Source organism: Podarcis pityusensis (assembly GCF_964106645.2).
Source record: "Podarcis pityusensis genome assembly, chromosome: 3".
Lineage (NCBI taxonomy): Eukaryota > Metazoa > Chordata > Lepidosauria > Squamata > Lacertidae > Podarcis > Podarcis pityusensis.
The window spans coordinates 121,195,308-121,215,124 of record NC_138026.1 but is presented as its reverse complement, the minus strand read 5'-3'; the positions used below and the strand labels follow the sequence as shown (position 1 = coordinate 121,215,124).

General features: G+C 48.9%; 1 protein-coding gene across 2 annotated transcripts in view; it reads right to left on the bottom strand.

The window, feature by feature from the left end:
* The window catches only part of SCARA5 (scavenger receptor class A member 5), a 97,502-nt gene that overhangs the window by 62,888 nt on the left and 14,797 nt on the right, over nucleotides 1–19,817 (bottom strand). For both annotated transcript variants that reach the window (XM_081001064.1, XM_081001065.1), the window contains exon 3: nucleotides 7,859–7,987. In XM_081001064.1, coding sequence (XP_080857190.1) covers nucleotides 7,859–7,987 — 129 coding nt within the window. The remainder of the gene's footprint in view (nucleotides 1–7,858; nucleotides 7,988–19,817) is intronic.

Sequence of the window (19,817 nt, the reverse complement as noted above, 5' to 3'; positions counted from 1 at the left end):
AACCAAGAGGATCAATGGTCTGGATACTCAGCCTTATGAGGAACGGTTGAAGGAGTTGGTTATGTTTAGCCTGGAAAAGAGGAGACTGAGAGGAGATAGGAGGGCCGTATTCAAATACCTCAAGGGCTGTCACCTGGAAGCTGCTCAACAATCAGTCGCCGGATTTACGTATAAGCTAAACAAGCTATAGCTTAGGGCCCCACTCTCTTGGGGGCTCCCCAAAAAATTAAAGGAAAAGAAAACCTGGATGTACATTTCCAAAATATAAGATAAAAAAACAAATAAAATGGCTTTAGATACCTATTAGGTGCATCAATTACCATATAGCATATATTCAACACACAAAAAACAGTGACAATTTGTTGTTGGCAAAGAACAGCTGGACATATAAAGGTGAAGCTGAACATTGCCTTCAGGAGCTGAGGGCCTCATCAAACCTAAATCTGGCCCCAGGCAAAATACAAGGCAGGGCAGGGAAGTTGGGGGGGTGTTTTTTTTTATATCTGTTGCTTAAGTGACTTCAAAGCAATCCATTACAATCTACTGTAGGCTAAGAAGATACACACACATGAATTTGTGAGTCTGTCTGTGCTTGGCTACCCAGAGTATGAATACATGACCTTTCACCTGAGTGGTACATCAGGTTTAGAACAGTTTCAGCTTAAGAACGGACCTCCAGAACGAATGAAGTTCTTAACCCGAGATACCACCATACAGGACAAAACTGTATCAGTACAGGACATAGCATTTTACATTGAAATTTGGGACAATCCCACGAAGAACTCGCGGAGTGTACATCTCTTTGTGGCTATCTGCCTGCAATCCAGATGAATCCACGTTTCAACTGATTAAACTTGCATATTTCAGATTTCTAGCAGAGTTTTGTTTTCCTTCGGCAGAGAAAACCAGCAGCCCTGCTCAATATTTTCTCATGGTTCTGGGTCACATATGTAAGCTCCTCGGGGCAGGTGGCTCGTTCTTCTTTAGTCGACGGCCTGTTGCAACTCTCTCCTGGCTGCCTGTCAAGAGTGGTTTTGAGTCCAGCCGGCCTAAGCTATGCAGCCTGCGTTATCTTCGGAGGGTCAAACCACACGGTCCCAATAAATCGGTCTCTGAATCACTATGGGAGACATTTCATGTTTCTTGGGCTTTTGCCAGCTGCCCTTTCCTTCCCGGCCGGAGGGGATTTTTTAGCCTGGAGTGTCGTTGGATTAGGCAAGAGCTGTTAAATGTGCTCCATCGCCACAGCTGAGAGCCGCTCTCAAGCCCCTTTCAGGCAGAGGATATTAAAAAATCGCCTGGTTCCAAGCAGCATAAATCACAGATCTTCAGCTTCCTGTTTTGCAAGGCTATGGGTGAATCACGGGAATTTTGGCACAGAATCTGCCTTGGTGGCCCCGTACGAAGACCTCTGTCGGGAGAGAGACAGGAGAATTTTGTCCTTGTTCATTCGCCTTGACCTCTCAGCTGCTTTCGATACCATTGATCGTCACATCCATCTGGAGCGACTGTCCAACTTGGGGGTGGGCGGTGCTGATTTGTGGTGGTCCTGGTCCTACTTGGATGGTCGTTTCCAGAGGGTGATGCTTGGGGAGTGCTCTTTGGCATGATGGAGCCTTCAATGTGGGGTTCCTCAGGGCTCAATCTCATCCCCTACGTTGTTTAGAGTGCAACTTTCTCCCGACTGAAGTGCAGAGTGTTTGAGGACGGGGATATTCACAGGGAAACCAAAATGCTTGTTTAAAAAGCTATTGTACTTCCAACCATACCGTATGCTTGTGAAACATGGACCACTTATAAACGCCATCTACAACTCCTTGAAAGGTTCCATCAACGGTGTCTATGAAAAATTTTACACATCACTTGGGAAGACAGGCTAACTAATGCCAGTGTACTGGAAGAAGCAAAGATCACCAGTGTCAAAACAATGATTCTTCATTGGACGGGTCATGTTGTTCGGATGCCTGATGATCGTCTTCCAAAGCAACTACTCTATTCCGAACTTAAAAATGGAATGCGTAATGCTGGTGGTCAACAAAAGAGGTTTAAAGACTGTCTCAAGGCAAATCTAAAAAAATGTAGTATAAACACCAGCAACTGGGAAACACTTGCCTGCGAGCGCTCCAGTTGGAGAACAGCCTTTCCCAGAGGTGTCATGGGCTTTGAAGACACTAGAACTCAGGATGCAAGGGAGAAATGTGCTAAGAGGAAGGCACGCTTGGCAAATCCACATTGTGATCAACTCCCACCTGGAAACCTATGTCCCCACTGTGGAAAGATGTGTGGATCCAGAATTGGCCTCCACAGTCCCTTATGGACTCATTGTTAAACTGTGTTTATGGAAGACAATCTTACTTGGCTATGAGTGATCGCCAAAGAAAAAGAAGAAGACATGAAACCGCTGGGTGGGGTCATCCAAGGTTTCGAGTAAGCTGTCAGTAGTATGCTGATGGCACTCATCTCTATTTCTCTACATCTGCAGGTGGGGCAGTGGTGGTGCTGGACCAGTGTCTTGCCTCGGTAATGGACTGGATGAGAGCCAACAAACTGAAACTCAATCCAGATAAGACTGTGAGTGGGTGGTTCCCTAAACCGGAAGACTGGAAGGTTGCCTGATCTTTATGGAGTTAAGGTTCAATGTGTTACTATTAGCATATAAATGGGTCAGTGTGTCTGGCTGTTAACCAGAAGGTTCATGGTCTGAGTCCAACTAGGAACGGCTGTGGGCAGGATTCCTTCATTGCAGGGGGTTGGACTAGATGTTCCCTGAGGTCCCTTCCAACTCTACAATTCTATGAAAAGGTGTAAGTGTGGAGGAGCCCATACTGCTCCTGAACAAAGAGGACCTATATTTGCTCCTTGCATATGAAGGCTCCTAGATCCCTTCCCTCCTCACCGAGCCCTGTGGCTGGATCAGGCCCATGTGGTCCAGCATCCTGTTATCACAGTGCCTAAATTCCCCGAACAGCATAGGAATGCAGGTAGACTGCCTCTGAACCTGGAGGCTCCATAGGAAGTTCAGAAGACCTCGCCCCCTGCAGATGGATCAGGCCAAAGGGGCCGGATCTCAGGCAGCATCCTGATCTCATAGTGGGCAACCAGATGGGAGAAGCTGGCAAGCCGGACCTGAGAGCTACACCTCTGTCCTCACTTGTCCCAGGAACTGACATTCAGAGGCATCACTGTTTCCGTCGGTGGAATGAAAATGTAGCCATCACTGGTACAGCGGGCCCTCCCGTCATTCATCTCTGCAGGCAGTAAAAGATTTGGCACCTGCACAGCAACCCGAGAGTCAGAGTAAAGTTGATGGACTGAGAGGCGAGAGGCGTCGCCGCTAAGAGATCTCCGCTGTTAATGCTGCAGATTTAACTAGCCAGCCAAAATAAGGTCAGCCTAATTAGCCAGTGATTCATCGCCCTGTTCTTCCTCTAGGAATTGTGGAGCTTTAGATTCCAGGCACATTTCAATTTCATCCTCCACCCAGGGAGAAAGATTTCTACCGTGGGTGGGAAGGCAGATGTCAACATAGATGATCCCCCCAACCACCTTCTGCAAGGACAAGAGTCCCGGATCCGTCCATCCATCATAACAATTGCCATGTTTTCTCCCCGCCCCCCGCCCATTCAGAGAAAAATTAACAAACATTTGACATTATGACAGCCCCTCCTTGGAAATAAAATGCCTTCTTTATTCTGATCGGAATCAGATGTGGCAAAAGGGGCTTTGGAGTGCAGCAAGGCCACACATGAAATCTTAGACTCATGGAATTGGACAGCTGGAAGGGACTCTAATGGAGGTTCTCAGAAGCTTCCAAGGATGAAGAGGCCACAACCTTCTGAGGAGTCCATTCTAACGTCAAACAAATCTGACCGTCAGAAAGTTCTTCTTGATGTTTAGTCTGGAATCTCCTTTCTTGAAACTTGAGGGTCCTGCCCTCCATAGCAGAATCAAACAAGCTTGCTCAACCTTCCATGGAACAGCCCTTCAGATATTTGAAGATGACTATTGTATCACCTTTCAAATGATAGGTTCTACAGGCAGGAATAACCACCTGTGCAAATATAAGACAGGGGACACCTCCCTTACTAGCTTGTTGTTGTTGTTTAGTTTACACATAATATTTGTAACATTTTACAACTTTAAAGATGTGCGTCCCCCCCCCCCCGTAATTTCCGTAACAATATGCTAAAGCTATTTTTGGTCATCTGCATACTTGTTGTTGTTGTTTAGTCATTTAGTCGTGTCCGACTCTTTGTGACCCCCTGGACCAGAGCACGCCAGGCACTTCTGTCTTCCACTGCCTCCCGCAGTTTGGTCAAGCTCATGTTGGTAGCTTCGAGAACACTGTCCAACACTCTCATCCTCCGTCGTCCCCTTCTCCTTGTGCCCTCCATCTTTCCCAACATCAGGCTCTTTTCCAGGGAGTCTTCTCATGAGGTGGCCAAAGTATTGGAACCTCAGCTTCAGGATCTGTCCTTCCAGTGAGCACTCAGGGCTGATTTCCTTCAGAATGGAGAGGTTGGATCTTCTTACAGTCCATGGGACTCTCAAGAGTCTCCTCCAGCGCCATAATTCAAAAGCATCAATTCTTCGGCGGTCAGCCTTCTTTATGGTCCAGCTCTCACTTCCATACATCACTACTGGGAAAACCATAGCTTTAACTATACGGACCTTTGATGGCAAGGTGATGTCTCTACTTTTTAAGATGCTGTCTAGGTTTATCATTGCTAGCAGTACAGCAAAAGGGATCTAGGGGTCTTGGTGGACTACAAACTGAACACCAGTCAACAGTGTGATGCAGCAGCAAAAAAGGCGAATGCTATTCTAGGCTGCATCAACAGAAGTCGAGTGTCCAGGTCAAGGGAAGTCATAGTTCCTCTCTATTCTGCCTTGGTCAGACCACACCTGGAATACTGTGTCCAGCTCTGGGCACCACAATTTAAGGAGGATGTTGACAAGTTGGAAGGTGTGCAGAGGAGGGAGACCAAGATGCTCCAGGGTCTGGAAACTGAGCCTTATGAGGAACGGTTGAAGGAGTTGGGTATGTTCAGCCTGGAAAAGAGGAGACTGAGAGGAGATTGCAGAGCCGTCTTCAAATATCCCAAGGGCTATCACATGCAAGATGGAGCAAGCTTGTTTTCTCCTGCTCTGGAGGGTAGGACCCGAGCCAATGGCTTCAAGTTACAGGAATGGAGATTGCAAGTAAACATCGGGAAGATCTTTCTGACAGTAAGAGCCTTTGGACAATGGAACAGACTCCCTCAGTGTTCTGGGGCCGGGGTTAACCCAAGTAATGTGGTCCAGGTCCAGTCCTGAATCCAAGGGTTCTGCGAGGAGTTAGTCCAACAGGGCCAAGGCAGGACATGAAGCAGGAAACCAGGCAAGGACAGGTACAGGATCTCAGGCAGGTTCCAGCAAGCAACAACATTGCTCCCGCAACCTGGGGCAGGGTTCGACAGCCTTTTATCTCTGTCAGGGTAATGGCCAGTCATGATCCCCTGGCGACTCATCTCCCTGTTTCGCCCGAAGGCGAGCACTCCTCCTGCGAGTACTCAGGTCTCTCCTTCTCTCAGACCTGAGTCTTGCAGTTCGGGAGACGTCGGTGGGTGACTAGACCCAGAGGCTGTCTCAGCATCCCCTGACCCAACCAGTAGTGGAGCAGCTGTAAGTGATGGCCCAGCTGAAGGCAGGGAGGTCATCCCCGCATCTGGAGCCAGGGCAGGCTCAGGCCCCTGACTCGGCCCAGCTGGTGCTTGTTGCAGGGGAAACTGTGCAGACTGGGACTCTTCAGGATCAGGCCCCAGACTTGGTTCAGATGCCGTCTGAGGCACAGGATCCAGTGTGGACTGAGACTCCTCCGGCTCTGGCTCCGAGTCCAAGTCCCAGGCCATCACACTCAGGAGGTTTTGGACTTTCCTTCCTTGGAGGTTTCTAAGCAGAGGTTGGATGACCACTTGTCATGGATGCTTTTAGTTGAGATTCCAGCGTTGCAGGGGGCTGGAATGGATGACCTTTGGGGGTCCCTTCCAACTCTACAATTCTATGGCACTATTGGTGTACTCTGGATATACAATCTGGGCTCCCCTTGGTGTCACACTTGCCAACGCGTTGACCACTGCTGCTCCAACACAACGAGCCAAACCTGACTCTGTCTCTCTCGGAAAGAGCCTCTAGAGAAAGACGTCAGGAGAGAAACACAGCCTGGGTCTGCGTGGGTGGATAGTCCCAGCTTGGCTCCCCTACAGCCTTCAGTCTTTTGGACGTTCTGGTGCCATGATCTGTCGTCCCGGAGGAGAAGCAATCATTCAGCATAAGCCGAGCAGACATTCTGGGAACGTGCTCCGGTGGCCTCTGCCCAACCCACAAACCCAGAGACGGAGCCCAAAGTCTCCCTGGGATTCTTCGCGGCCACCCACTAAACCTCGCTCGGCTCATTATGCAGAGGATTGGGTTTGACACGTCTGCCCCTGGCCAAGGATTACTCACCGAGTGTTTGCTGTATGCCTTCGTCTTCCCATGGCTACACCCAAAAGGCCGGGAGGTGGCATTTGCAAACCCACAAGAAGGTGGATCTTGGCCAGGGGGGAAACAGCCTGGAAACAGCAGAGCCAGAGATCCAGGAAGATCTAGCACTGGCTTTGTGCACACTTAGTGGAATATACTCAGAGTCGAGAGTGGATTTCATGCTCTTTATTCAGCTCATAGTGGTGAGGAGGAATGGAAATTCCCCTGAAATGTCTGCTTTATATACATTATTCACACAATGGGCCCCACGTGACTGGCTAATTCCGGGATTCACCTGTAGGCCAATCAGGTTGTGGATTCACTTCCACTTGGAGCTGGATTGGGTGGCTCCTGTGGACCAATCAGACTGCTGGATTCTGGATCCTATTGTTCTAGGACTAATCAGACTGCTGCCTTTTGGATCCTATTCAACTCAGTACATAACACTTAGATTCACAAAATTGTAGAAATGGAAGGGACCCTATGGGAAGAGTCCATTTGATTGACAGACGAAGATATACCACGGGGGGGAAAATGAATTTTTCTATATGCAAGTACAGCTGCTAGAATAGTGATTGCTGCTAGGTGGAAGTCACAAACTATACCCACAAAGGAGGAATGGATTTGTGAACTAAATGAATATTTAATCTTGGCAAAATTAACTGCTATAATAAGAAACCGGTCGAATCAAAAATTTAAAAAGGAGTGGAAATGTTTTGATGAATACATGGCAAAATATTGCTCCAAAAAAAGATATGCTAATATGCCTAGATTAAAATGTGAAGTACTGGATGGAAGAAAAATTAGCAAGGAAAGATAATGAGATTATATAGATGATTTGAGAAGATTGTAGAATGCAAAGATTATTGTAAATTGTATAATGTGGAGGAAATCGAGTGGGGGCGGAGGGAAGTGGGAGGAAGGAGAAAAGAATAATATGATGGACTGAGGAAATAGAAATATAAATTTATGGGGGGATGGGGAGGAAATGATGTTGGCTTTGGTACATCTGTATTGTAACATAATATGTGAAAACCAATAAAAAATAAAATAAAAGTGGGGGAAAAAGACTCATCTAATCCAACCCCCTGAAATGCAGGCTTCCTGTCCACAGCCGTCCCTGGCTGGACTCAAACCACCAACCCTCTGGTTGGTGCATAGGAGTCATGCAATAAATAAATAAGTAAATGTAGCTGCTGCCAGTCCGTGCAGGCATTATTGGGTTAGATAGACCAGATGTTCAGACTCACAGTACAATGCGGCTCCCTACATTCCTACCAGCAACTTCTTGCTGTTTTTACCTGAGAAAGGTGGTGGGGAGATGTGGTCCCCCCCCCCCCGCAGTGGTCCTTACCTGCGAGGATGAAAACGCCGACGAGGATCAGGAAGACCAACAGGTAGAGCCCAACCACGGCGTATTTGAGAGCAGCCAGGGACCCCAGGTGTCCGCAGGGTCCCGATGGCCTCTTCCTGCTCCCCGGACCTGTAAGAGCAAGGAAAGGGCTGGTCAAGTTGAGACAGGCTGCTTCTCCCCAGTGTCCTTTTATTTAAAATGCATCTCTGGTTTTTTGTGGGGCCTGCCTGGTGTTTTTACATGAGCAGAATGTGTGCTTTTATTTAACATGCATCTCTGGTTTATTTCTGGGGCATAGGAATTCGTTCTTTTTCCCCCTCTTCAAAATATAGTCCAGCCCCTCCACAAGGTCTGAGGGATGGTGGACGGGCCCACAGCTGAAAAAGGTTGCTGACCCCTGCTTTAGGCCAGGGGTAGGCAAACTAAGGCCTGGGGGCTGGATCTGGCCCAATCGCCTTCTAAATCCGGACTGCGGACGGTCCGGGAATCAGCGTGTTTTTACATGAGCAGAATGTGTCCTTTTATGTAAAATGCACCTCTGGGTTATTTGTGGGGCATAGGAATTCGTTTCTTATTTTTTTCAAAATATAGTCCGGCCCCCCACAAGGTCTGAGGGACAGTGGACCGGCCCCCTGCTGAAATAGTTTGCTGACCCCTGCAAGTTTAGGCAGAAACATAGATTCGGGAAGGGTCTACAACATTCATCTATTGCAACCCCCGAAAAGGAAATGTAACCCGAATTTGAATTCTTCACCCAGGGAGAGCCAGGACACAAGATGTCTCTGGATGTTGGTAGTTCGACTCACCTTTTCCCAACTTGGCAGTCTGAAGCTTTTTTGGACTCCATGGCTATAGGGTGTTGGGGCTGAGGTGGGGGGGGGGCTGGCTGTACTTGCTGGGGGTGAGGGGGAGGAAGGTCTATATTAGTGGTTCCCAACCTTTTTTTGGCCATGCCCCACCTAAGCATCTCTAAAATCCTGGTGCCCCCCCCCGTGACATATAATTCTTATTATTCAAAAAGTGAACGTCTACTCAAGTGGAGGAAGCCAAAAGGCCATTAACTTTGTCTAACTCAGGGGTCAGCAAACTTTTTCAGCAGGGGGCCAGTCCACTGTCCCTCAGACCTTGTGGGGGGCCGGACTATATTTTGGAAATTTTTTTAAAATGAACGAATTCCTATGCCCCACAAATAACCCAGAGATGCATTTTAAATAAAAGGATGCATTCTACTCATGTAAAAACATGCTGATTCCCGGACCGCCTGCGGGCCGGATTTAGAAGGTGTTTGGGTTGGATCCGGCCCCCGGGCCTTAGTTTGCCTACCCATGGTCTAACTCATATTCAAATTGCCCCCCTTAAAAATCAAATTGCCCACCTGTGAGGCATGTGAGGAACCAGGGGTCTAAACCCTCAGGCTGAGGCAGAAAGAAGAAGGAATTTGCTCACGAGGAAGAGCGTTCAACAAGAACTCTTGCAAAACAAACACACACCCCAAGAGTAAAAAAATAAAATCTGGCCGGAGGAATTTCTCACAATTTAATTTGCCAAAAGGAAGAATCTCATGCTGAGCTCCTGAGCCAAGACTTGCCTTAGAATGCGACTCTGGGGCAACATCAACTTTAAAAATAGCCAGGGAATAAAATAAAGAAAGGAGAGACGAGTTTGGAACGGCTTGCAAAGACATCCAAGCCCCCAAAGACAAGGTTCACAAATAATAATTTTCAGACATTTGCAGCTCGGAGGGATGTTGCAAGCAATTTTCTGCAATGTAGTAACTTTGCAGATTCATCCTGGAGAGGGATTTGCCAGCTTGGTGTAGTGGCTAGAGGGCTGGGATTAGGACTTGGGAGACACAGGTTCAAATCCTCACTCAGCCTCAAAGCTCTCTCAGTGGCCTGCAGGTCAAGTTTCCATCTGTCAGTCTTGGAGGAAAAACAGGATGCTGGACCCTCCTTTCTTGGAGGTTTTTAGACGGGTCAGATGGCCACCTGACAGGGGTCCTTTAGTTGTGGCTCCTGCATTGCAGGGGGTTGGACTAGCGGACCTTTGGGGTCCCCTCCAGCTCTACGTTCTATGAGATGTGCTGAGAATGCAGCTGTAGCAAAGGCTGGCCCACTGGGGCTTTGCAGGGCACTGCCCCACCTGCCTTAGTGTTAGCAATCACACCGTTGAGAGTTGGAGTTCACTCTTTACGAGCAAAAACAGAGTCTGCACAGGAGTGTCAGGCCTAATGTGAACAGCAATTCTTGCCAGTAGCTCTTGCCCCCATGAAGCAGTTGCAGAGACTGAAGGTCCCACAGCTGCCCAAGTCTTCTCTAGGCTTCTCCCCAAGCAATCGGAGACCATTCCTTTTTAAAAAAAATATTTACATTTTATTAACATATAAAGCACATACATATTGTTGGTTGTTTTTTAGTCATTTAGTCGTGTCCAACTCTTCGGACCAGAGCATGCCAGGCACTCCTGTCTTCCACTGCCTCCCCCAGTTTGGTCAAACTCATGCTGGTAGCTTTGAGAACGCTGTCCCACCATCTTGTCGTCCCCTTCTCCTTGTGCCCTCCATCTTTCCCAACATCAGGGTCTTTTCCAGGGAGTCTTCTCTTCTCATGAGGTGGCCAAAGTCTTGGAGCCTCAGCTTCAGGATCTGTCCTTCCCGTGAGCACTCAGGGCTGATTCCCTTAAGAATGGAGAGGTTTGATCTTCTTGCAGTCCATGGGACTCTCCAGAGTCTCCTCCAGCAGCAGAATTCAAAAGCATCCATTCTTTGGCGACCAGCCTTCTTTATGGTCCAGCTCTCACTTCCATTTCCAACAGAAGGTTTCCCCCTCTCTTCTTCTTCTTCTTCTGCACCCCCTAAATCTGTTCTGGGTCTTACCCAACCTTCTGGAACAGATTTGGCGGGTGAGGTGCGAATGGGAGGAAGAGGTGGAGAGGTCCCCTTGTGCAAGCAGAAGTCATTCTGCTCATGCAGCTATTTCGTTAAGTACTGCCCTGTACGACTTATGCACCTGAGTAAATTTGGCCAGCAAATTCCAGGGTTCGGGAGAGCCAAAACTGCCCAGCCCTTTGATAGAAGTTGCACAACTTCTCAGCTTCGTTTAGTAGCAACCAAACTGCCATTCCCCAGGAGCAAAGCTTAATTTCCAGCACTTGTCATCGGAGAACATAATTTAGTTCCTAATATCCACTAAACTGTGAGATCATTATTATTATTTTTGCGAGTTTTAATATCTACAGAGTCGGAATATGAGCTACTTGTTGCAGAAGGGGTTTGCAGATGGCAGCTGGACTCCTCATTGGGGATAAGCAGGTTGAAGCCTTATAGAAAAGGCGCTTGCTCTCATTCTGGTTGCTGGGACATCATGTCAATAGAGGAAAGAGCTGTACAGGGGTGGGCAAGGAGACCCCCCTCCCCTCAATTTGGCTCTATGGCTCAGCGCAGTGGTGGCTGCAGAACAGCAGTAGACCCAGGTGGTGTTTTGACAAACAGGCAGCAGTAACTAAGTCGGGAGAAGAACCTGAGTCCAGAGGTTGCCAAATGAGGTGAAAATTTGCCCTCTGGGAGAATCTCCCAGCTCTTGCCAGGAAGCCAGAACAGCAGCTGGAGAGGTGGGTTTGGAAATGGGCAGAGAAACAGCCCCCTCCTCCGCACTGCCTGTGGGGTAGCAAGTCGGTCCCTGGTAGGGTTTGCAAAATGGCTTTCCAGTCTATCAGAGAACTGCGGCTGGCCGGGCAGTTTTGCAGAAAGCCCCTGCAAAATGACCCCCAATCTTTTCCGGTGATTGTTTAGGGATCATTTTAAAGGGCTTCCAAAGTCCTCAGATGATTATCCCTGTGAACCAAAATGGGGAAGGTTGCCCCCTATCTAAGGGGCGGTGCAAAAGAAGTTTTTTTACACGAGGTAAAGGCAAAAGACCCCTGGACAGTAAAGTCCAGTCCAAGGCGAGTATGGGGTTGTGGTGCTCATCTTGCTTTCAGGCTGAAGGAGCCGTCGTTTGTCTGCAAAAATCTTTCTGGGTCAGGACTAAACCTGTTATGTACTAAGCTTGGTGCAGATGACACAACCTTGATGGCAGAAAGTGAGGAGGAATTAAAGAACCTTTTAATGAGGGTGAAAGAGGAGAGCGCAAAATATGGTCTGAAGCTCAACATCAAAAAAAAAAGATCATGGCCACTGGGCCCATCACCTCCTGGCAAATAGAAGGGGAAGAAATGGAGGCAGTGAGAGAGTTTACTTTCTTGGGCTCCATGATCACTGCAGATGGTGACAGCAGTCACGAAATTAAAAGACGCCTGCTTCTTGGGAGAAAATGACAAACCTAGACAGCATCTTTAGAAGGTGTTTGGGCCGGATCCGGCCCCCAGGCCTTAGTTTGCCTACCCATGGTGAAGCTGAGGCTCCAATACTTTGGCCACCTCATGAGAAGAGAAGACTCCCTGGAAAAGACCCTGATGTTGGGAAAGATGGAGGGCACAAGGAGAAGGGGACAACAGAGGACGAGATGGTTGGACAGTGTTCTCAAAGCTATAATCATGAGTTTGACCAAACTGTGGGAGGCAGTGGAAGACAGGAGTGCCTGTCATGCTCTGGTCCAGGGGGTCACGAAGAGTCGGACATGACTAAACAACTCAACAACAACACTAAGCTTGGATCCTAGAACAATAGGCAAGTAGGATCCTAGAATGCAACAACTGATTGGCCTGCAGGAGAAGACCAATCAGGCTCCAGGAGGGAAGCAGAATCAGCCAATCAGATGGGATTCATTGTGTAAATAACGTATATAAAAGCCTGAGGTTTGGAGGGAAATTCAATCACTGTTTTACAAGCTACAATAAAGAGCATGAAATCACTGCAGGACTCCGAGTATATTTAAAAACCACTTCTGAAACAACGGAACACCGTGATGGAAACCAGAGTGCATAGAAACACCGTTGACCTTCCTGCCACAGCGGTACCTATTTATCTACCTGCGCTGGTGTGCTTTCGAAATGCTAGGTTGGCAGGAGCTGGGACAGAGCAATGGGAGCTCACCACCGTCGCGGGGATTCGAACCCCCGACCTTCTGATCGGCAAGCCCAAGAGGCTCAGTGGTTTAGACCACAGTGCCACCCGCGTGAAGCACATCCTTTGACTATGGAACTCCCTTCCAGTGATGGCTACCAACCTGGATGGCTTTAAAAGAAGATTAGACAAATTCATGGAGGAGGAAAGAGCTATCGATGGCCATAGCCAGGATGGGCCCCCAGTTGCTAAAGACCACAGGAGGGGAGAGTTGCTCTTGTGCTCCTGCTCTGCTCACTGGTTTCTCACAGGCATCTGGTTGGCCACTGCAAGAAGAGGCTGCTGGTCTACATGAGCCATTGGCCGCATCCAGCAGACTCTCCTTATGCACTTATTTAGCCACAGCAAGAGAGCAAGCTCTTGTCCTCAGGGCTGCTTGCATCTGGTTGGCCAAAGGGAAAACAGATGCTCTCCCCTTCCTCATTCAGCTCTATGGGAAGCTGGTGCCGGATGCTGCAGCCAGGTTGCTGAGTGGAGCAGTTGGACTCTCACCTTGTACCCCTGTCCTCAGGAAACTGCACCGGCTACTGGGCAGCTACTGCCCCATGTTCATTATGTCCTTATGGACATCCAAGGTGTCAATGCACAGATGCCTGGTTATCGTCTTCCAAAGCAACTACAGTCATACCTCGGGTTGAACGTGCTTCAGGTTGAGCATTTTCAAGTTACGCTCCGCGAAAGTAACGGAGTGCGTTACTTCCGGATTTCGCCGCTCGCGCATGCGCAGACGTTCAAAATGACGTCACGCGCATGCGCAGAAGTGGCAAAACGCGACCTGTGCACGTACAGTCGCGCAGTCGTGTCTTACATTCTATTCAGGATGCGAATGGGGCTCCAGAATGGATCCCGTTCGCATCCCGAGGTACCACTGTACTCTATTCCTAACGTTGGTGTAACGTTGGTGGTCGACAAAAGAGGTTCAAAGACTCTCTCAAGGCTAAATCTAAAAAAATGTGTATAAGCACCGACAACTGGGAAACACTGGCCTGCGAGCGCTCCAGTTGGAGAACAGCCTTGACCAAAGGCGTCATGGGCTTTGAAGACACTTGAACTCAGGACGCAAAGGAGAAACATGCAAAGAGGAAGGCACGCTTGGCAAACCCTCACCGTGATCAACTCCGGTCTGGAAACCAATGTCCCCACTGTGCAAGGACGTTACCTGATAGACTGCCTGCTCCTGCACACACCTGTAAGATCCTTTAGGTCACCTGCTCATGATTACGCAGCACCCTAAAAAAGATCACAGGGCAGTGGACCCCATAATGGGCATTTTCAGCCATTGCCCCACAGACTCTGGAAGGCCCTTCCTTCTGTCATACACAAAGCATCATCCATCAGTGACTTCAAACGTCTCGTAAACACATCTCATTTTGCCCAGACTTCCCCTGACCCTTAAAACCAGTTTTTATTTGTTTGAATTCCCCAAATTCCTGTTTTTATTTCCCTGCCTTACTGGTTTTATGTTGTGTTTTTATTTTCATGACACTGTTTATTTATTTTTTATGGCTTACAAAAATACTAAGCAGTTTACAAACGCTTTTAAATACACAAACCAACCCCAAGGCTTCAACGGCTGTTGTATTTGGCAACGATCCATTCTGCTTCGGAAACGACTCTCTCTGTGTTCATTTATCGCCAAAGCCATTTCCGAACTCGTGAGGAGAGGGGGTTGCGGGCTGCCCCCTCCCACACACGCGGGGGCTGGCCTTTCGTCCCCGCGAGAACAGGGAAATCCCCGGGCGTGCCTGCGACCCTGCCCGCCAATCAGCCAGGCGCGCCCGGGGACTGCCCTCTTTCCCCCGTTCCAGCTGATCGGTTTTCCCATCCCACCCACCCTTTAGGCTTAGCTAGGTATGACCTTGTTATGGACTCCGGTTGGTCGCCGCAAGGGGCCTGGTAGGAATTTTTCCAAGTTGGCGCACTTCCAGCCTTTTGGTTTTTTCGCCTACCTCGTAGCAAACGTCACAACTTCCGCGGTATTGGCGGTTAGGCATTGGCAGGGGGTAATTGTTATGCAAATGAAGGGGGAGGAAGCGCCATCACCTTCCCCCAATGAAAAGGGTAGTCCGGTAGAGGACTCCGGGGGGGGAGGGGCGTTGCCCTGTCCGAAACCTAGGGAGGTGAGGGCCTCCGGCACGCCCCCGAGTGGTGACACCCGTGGGATCCTAGTTGGCGTACTTCAACAGGACTCCCACGGCTTGTGGATAACCCTTCCCGGTCCCCATGCCGGGTAGTCGATAGGAGCCAATGCCTAAGGCCAATACCTTTCAATCCTGTAATCAATAAAGTTGTGGCCTTTTTATGCCCATTAACCTTAAATAATGTGTCCAGTGCCTTCATTTCACATGGGGGAGGGGACTTGCCACGCAACATCTTTCCTCCGTGGTGTTGGGATGGGCTAGTTAGAAGAATGGGCTCTTTCTTATTACAAAGGGTAGGTTTGTGCAAAGATAGCCAAATGGTGGGAACCAATCAAATCGAAACGACCCAAAATCAAGAAGCAAAATGTTTGCCATGATACTAATGGAACCAGGACTGAAGATGCTTGATTGGGATGGCTGGTCCAGAAGCTGCGCATACACTTAGGATAACTTGGATGGCTCCGAGTGTGGTGCAGATAACGTCAAGGCTGCAGGTCCCTTTATGGGACAGCTGCATATTCCTGCATTGCAGGGGTGGACTAGATGATGCTCAGGGTCCCTTCCAACTCTAAGTTTCTGTGATTCCATGCGGGACTCTCTCTTAATGACGCCAAAAGGAAAAATAACCTCCTTCCTAACGAACATGCTGTTCCTTTTTGAATGGCGATAGCTGGCAATGGAAATGGCTGAAATAATAGAATCATATAGTTGGAAGGGACCCTAAGGGTCATCTTTTGTTGTTGTTGTTGTTTAGTCGTTTAGTCGTGTCCGCCTCTTCGTGACCCCCTGGACCAGAGCATGCCAGGCACTCCTGTCTTCCACTGCCTCCCGCAGTTCGGTCAAACTCATGCTGGTAGCTTTGAGAACACTGTCCCACCATCTCGTCCTGTCATCCCCTTCTCCTTGTGCCCTCCATCTTTCCTAACATCAGGGTCTTTTCCAGGGAGTCTTCTCTTCTCATGAGGTGGCCAAAGTCTTGGAGCCTCAGCTTCAGGATCTGCCCTTCCAGTGAGCACTCAGGGCTGATTTCCTTCAGAATGGAGAGGTTTGATCTTCTTGCAGTCCATGGGACTCTCAAGAGTCTCCTCCAGCACCAGAATTCAAAAGCATCAATGCTTCGGTGATCAGCCTTCTTTATGGTCCAGCTCTCACTTCCATACATCACTACTGGGAAAACAATAGCTTTAACTTTACGGGTCTTTGTTGGCAAGGTGATGTCTCTGCCTTGCCGCGGCAAAGGGGCTTGAATAACTCAGAGAAGCTATGAGCTATGCCGTGCAGGGCCACCCAAGATGGACAGGTCACAGTGGAGAGTTTTGACCAAATGTGATCTACCTGGAGCAGGAACCGGCAAGCCACTCCAGTATCCCTGCCAAGAAAACTCCATGGACAAAGACAACAGGCATCTAAAAGGGTCATCTAGTCCCCTGCAATGCAGGAATCTCAGTTCAAGACTATCCAGCAGATGGCCACCCAAACCTGGTTGAAAACCTCTGCGGGCGACTGTTCCACTGTTGAACAGCTATTGCTGTCTGGAAGTTCTTCCTAATGTTTGGTCAGAGTCTCCTTCCTTGTAAAGTGAAGCCATTGGTTCAATTCCTACCCTCTGGAGCAACAGAGAACAAGCTTGCTCCACCTTCCACGTGCTCCCATCAATGCCAGTCAGCCAAAGACAATCAGCGCACAACATCCAGTCTTTCCCTATTCTATTCCAAATGAAAGTCTCCCTAACTGGCGTGTCTTCCACAGGTTTTTTGGTTGTTGTTTTTTTGAGTTGTGGTCCAAAACATCTGCTGAGCACCAGGTTGGAGAAGACTCTCCCTTTCCGTGCCTCCGCCTTCCTGTCAGAAACCCATTTGGAATGGCTTTCTAAATCACTCTGCTGTTTATTTGGACTGGCGTCCGGCTCAAGCGTGTTCCATAAATCCTCAGTGTGCTTTCTGCGTCATTGCGGCCGCTCTCATCTCCACTGAGTGACCTCTCGGCTATTAGACGATTGTTCACAAGCACAATTAGAAGAAAGAATTACTTGTGAAACTTGAGGCCCTAGGTCTAAATTATTCTTGTAAGTGGAGAGATTAGATATGTATAACATTGGGGAGGCTTTCCGGTTAGACATTAATTTGCCTTTCGATCTTATCAGGGCAAGATTTGACATCAGGAAAAGTGAGGCACCTGTCTCAGACCCAGATTCCACGGAGATCTTACAAGAACGTAAGAAGAGCTTGCTAGATCAGGCCAGTGACCCATCTTGTCCAGCATGCTGTCCTCACAGTGCCCAACCAGAAAGAATCATAGAATTGTAGAGATGGAAGGTGCCCAAAGGTCATCTAGAGGCCATCCAACCTCTGCTTGAGAACCTCCAAGGAAGGAGAGTCCAAAATCTCTGTTTCACTGTCAAATAGCTCTTACTGTCAGAAAGTCAGAATCTCCTTCCTTGTGAATTGAAGCCATTGGTTCGAGTCCTACCCACCAGAACAGGAGAAAACAAGCTTGCTCCATCCCTTGTATGACCCCCCTTGAGATCTTTGAAGATGGCTCTTGTATCTCCTCCCAGTTGTGATGGCCTGGGACTCGGGCTCAGACTCGGAACCGGAAGAGTCTCGGTCTGCACAGGATCCTGTGCCTCAGGCATCATCTGAACAAAGTCTGGGGCCTGATTCTGAAGAGTCCCAGTCTGCACAGTTTCCCCTGCAACAAGCACCAGCTGGGCCGAGTCAGAGGCCTGAGCCTGCCCTGGCTCCAGATGCGGGGATGACCTCGTTGCCTCCAGCTGGGCCATCACTTACAGCTGCTCCACTACCGGTTGGGTTAGGGGAGGCTGAGGCGGCCTCTGGGTCTAGTAACCCACCGACGTCTCCTGAGCTGCAGAGACTCAGGTCTGAGAGAAGGAGAGACCTGAGTACTCGCAGGAGGAGTGCTCGCCTTCGGGCAAAACAGAGAGATGAGTCGCCGGGGGATCAGGACCAGCCGTTACCCCGTCAGTGAAAAAAGGCTGCCAGACCCTGCCCCAGGTTGAGGGAGCAACATTGCAGCTTGCTGGAACCTGCCTGTGATCCTGTACCTGTCCTTGACTGGTTTCCTGCCTTGTGTCCTGCCTTGGCCTTGTTGGACTGACTCCTCGTGGAACCCTTGGATTCTGGACCGGACCTGGACCGCGTTACTCAGGTTAACCCTGGTCTCAGCACACCAGTCTCCTCTTTTCCAGGCTAAATGCAACCAGTTCTTTCAACCATTCCTCTTGAGGCTTGGTTTCCAGACCCTTGATCCTTTTGGTCGCCCTCCTCTGCGTGCATTCAGATGCCTCTGGGAAACCCACAAGCAGGATTTGAGCAGAGGAGCCCTCCTCCACTCCTGCTGTTTCCAGCAACTATAATTCAGAAGCATAGTTGCTTCCAAATGTGGGGAAATAGCATAGCTCTCATTGCTAGCAGCCATCGATAGCCCTCTCCTCCTTGAATTTGCCTAATTGTCATCGAAAGCCATCTAAGTTGTTGGCCATCATAGCCTCCAGTGGGAGAGAGTTCCACAGTTTAACTTATGCTGTGGGTGAAGAAATGCTTTTGAATTCTGGTGCTGGAAGAGACTCTTGAGAGTCCCATGGACTGCAAGAAGATCAAACCTATCCATTCTGAAGGAAATCAGCCCTGAGTGCTCACTGGAAGGACAGATCCTGGAGCTGAGACTCCAATCCTTTGGCCACCTCATGAGAAGAGAAGACTCCCTGGAAAAGACCCTGATGTTGGGGAAGATGGAGGGCACAAGGAGAAGGGGATGACAGGACGAGATGGTGGGACAGTGTTCTCGAAGCGACTGGCATGAGTTTGACCAAACTGCGGGAGGCAGTGGAAGACAGGAGTGCCTGGCGTGCTCTGGTCCATGAGGTCATGAAGAGTCGGACGTGACTTAACGACTAAACAACAACAACAGTGTGTGAAGAAGTCCTTTCCTCAGGCATTCGCCTCTGTCTTGGGACAGATATCTTAGCACCAGTCGGGTGGCCTGCCCTGAACTCACTGCAAAATTGGCTGTCCTTGGGTATGGGGTTGGAAATTAAGATTTAAAGAGCAGTCCGATCCACTCTCGAACATGGAACGGGCCAGTGTGGGGGAATTCCATCTCTCCCTTTGCCTCAGGCAGCAAAACATCTAGGGCAGACATGAGATCTTATCTTGTATAGCAGATTTTATTCCTCTCCCCGCCCCCAAGAGACTCCATACCCTGTCTTATACCCAGAACACGAAAATGACAATAACAATGCAATTTTTTTATGGGGAAGAACTGTTTGTGCTCAGAAAGGAACAGTCAGAAGATAACTTCCCAGAATGAATATTTGCAGCATGGAGAGGAACTCTGAGCTCACCAGCTTCATCCCGGATATTTAGACTTTATTTACATCTGGTGTTCATGCCAGCTTGCAAAGGATGGAAGACACATTAATCTCTTGGCATATATATGTAGCGGGAGAGGTCAAAAACATTATTACAGCCTGCGACTCTTAGTCATTACTGTACGTATCCTTTTGAGTAAATCAAGGAACTTAATCGGGAGGCAGACCATTGTTGTTACACCAGAGCTCAGGGAAGTTTCCATGAGAGGCAAACTAGTCTGTTCAGTCCAGTTTCAACTCTCTTTTTGCTGGATTTTGCCTGGCTCTGCAAAGTCTTCCAGGAGGTCAGGGACTTCCCCCATCTCTGTTCATTTATGGCTTCTCTAGACAAACCTTCCCCGACCCGGATCCTTCCAGGGCTGTTGG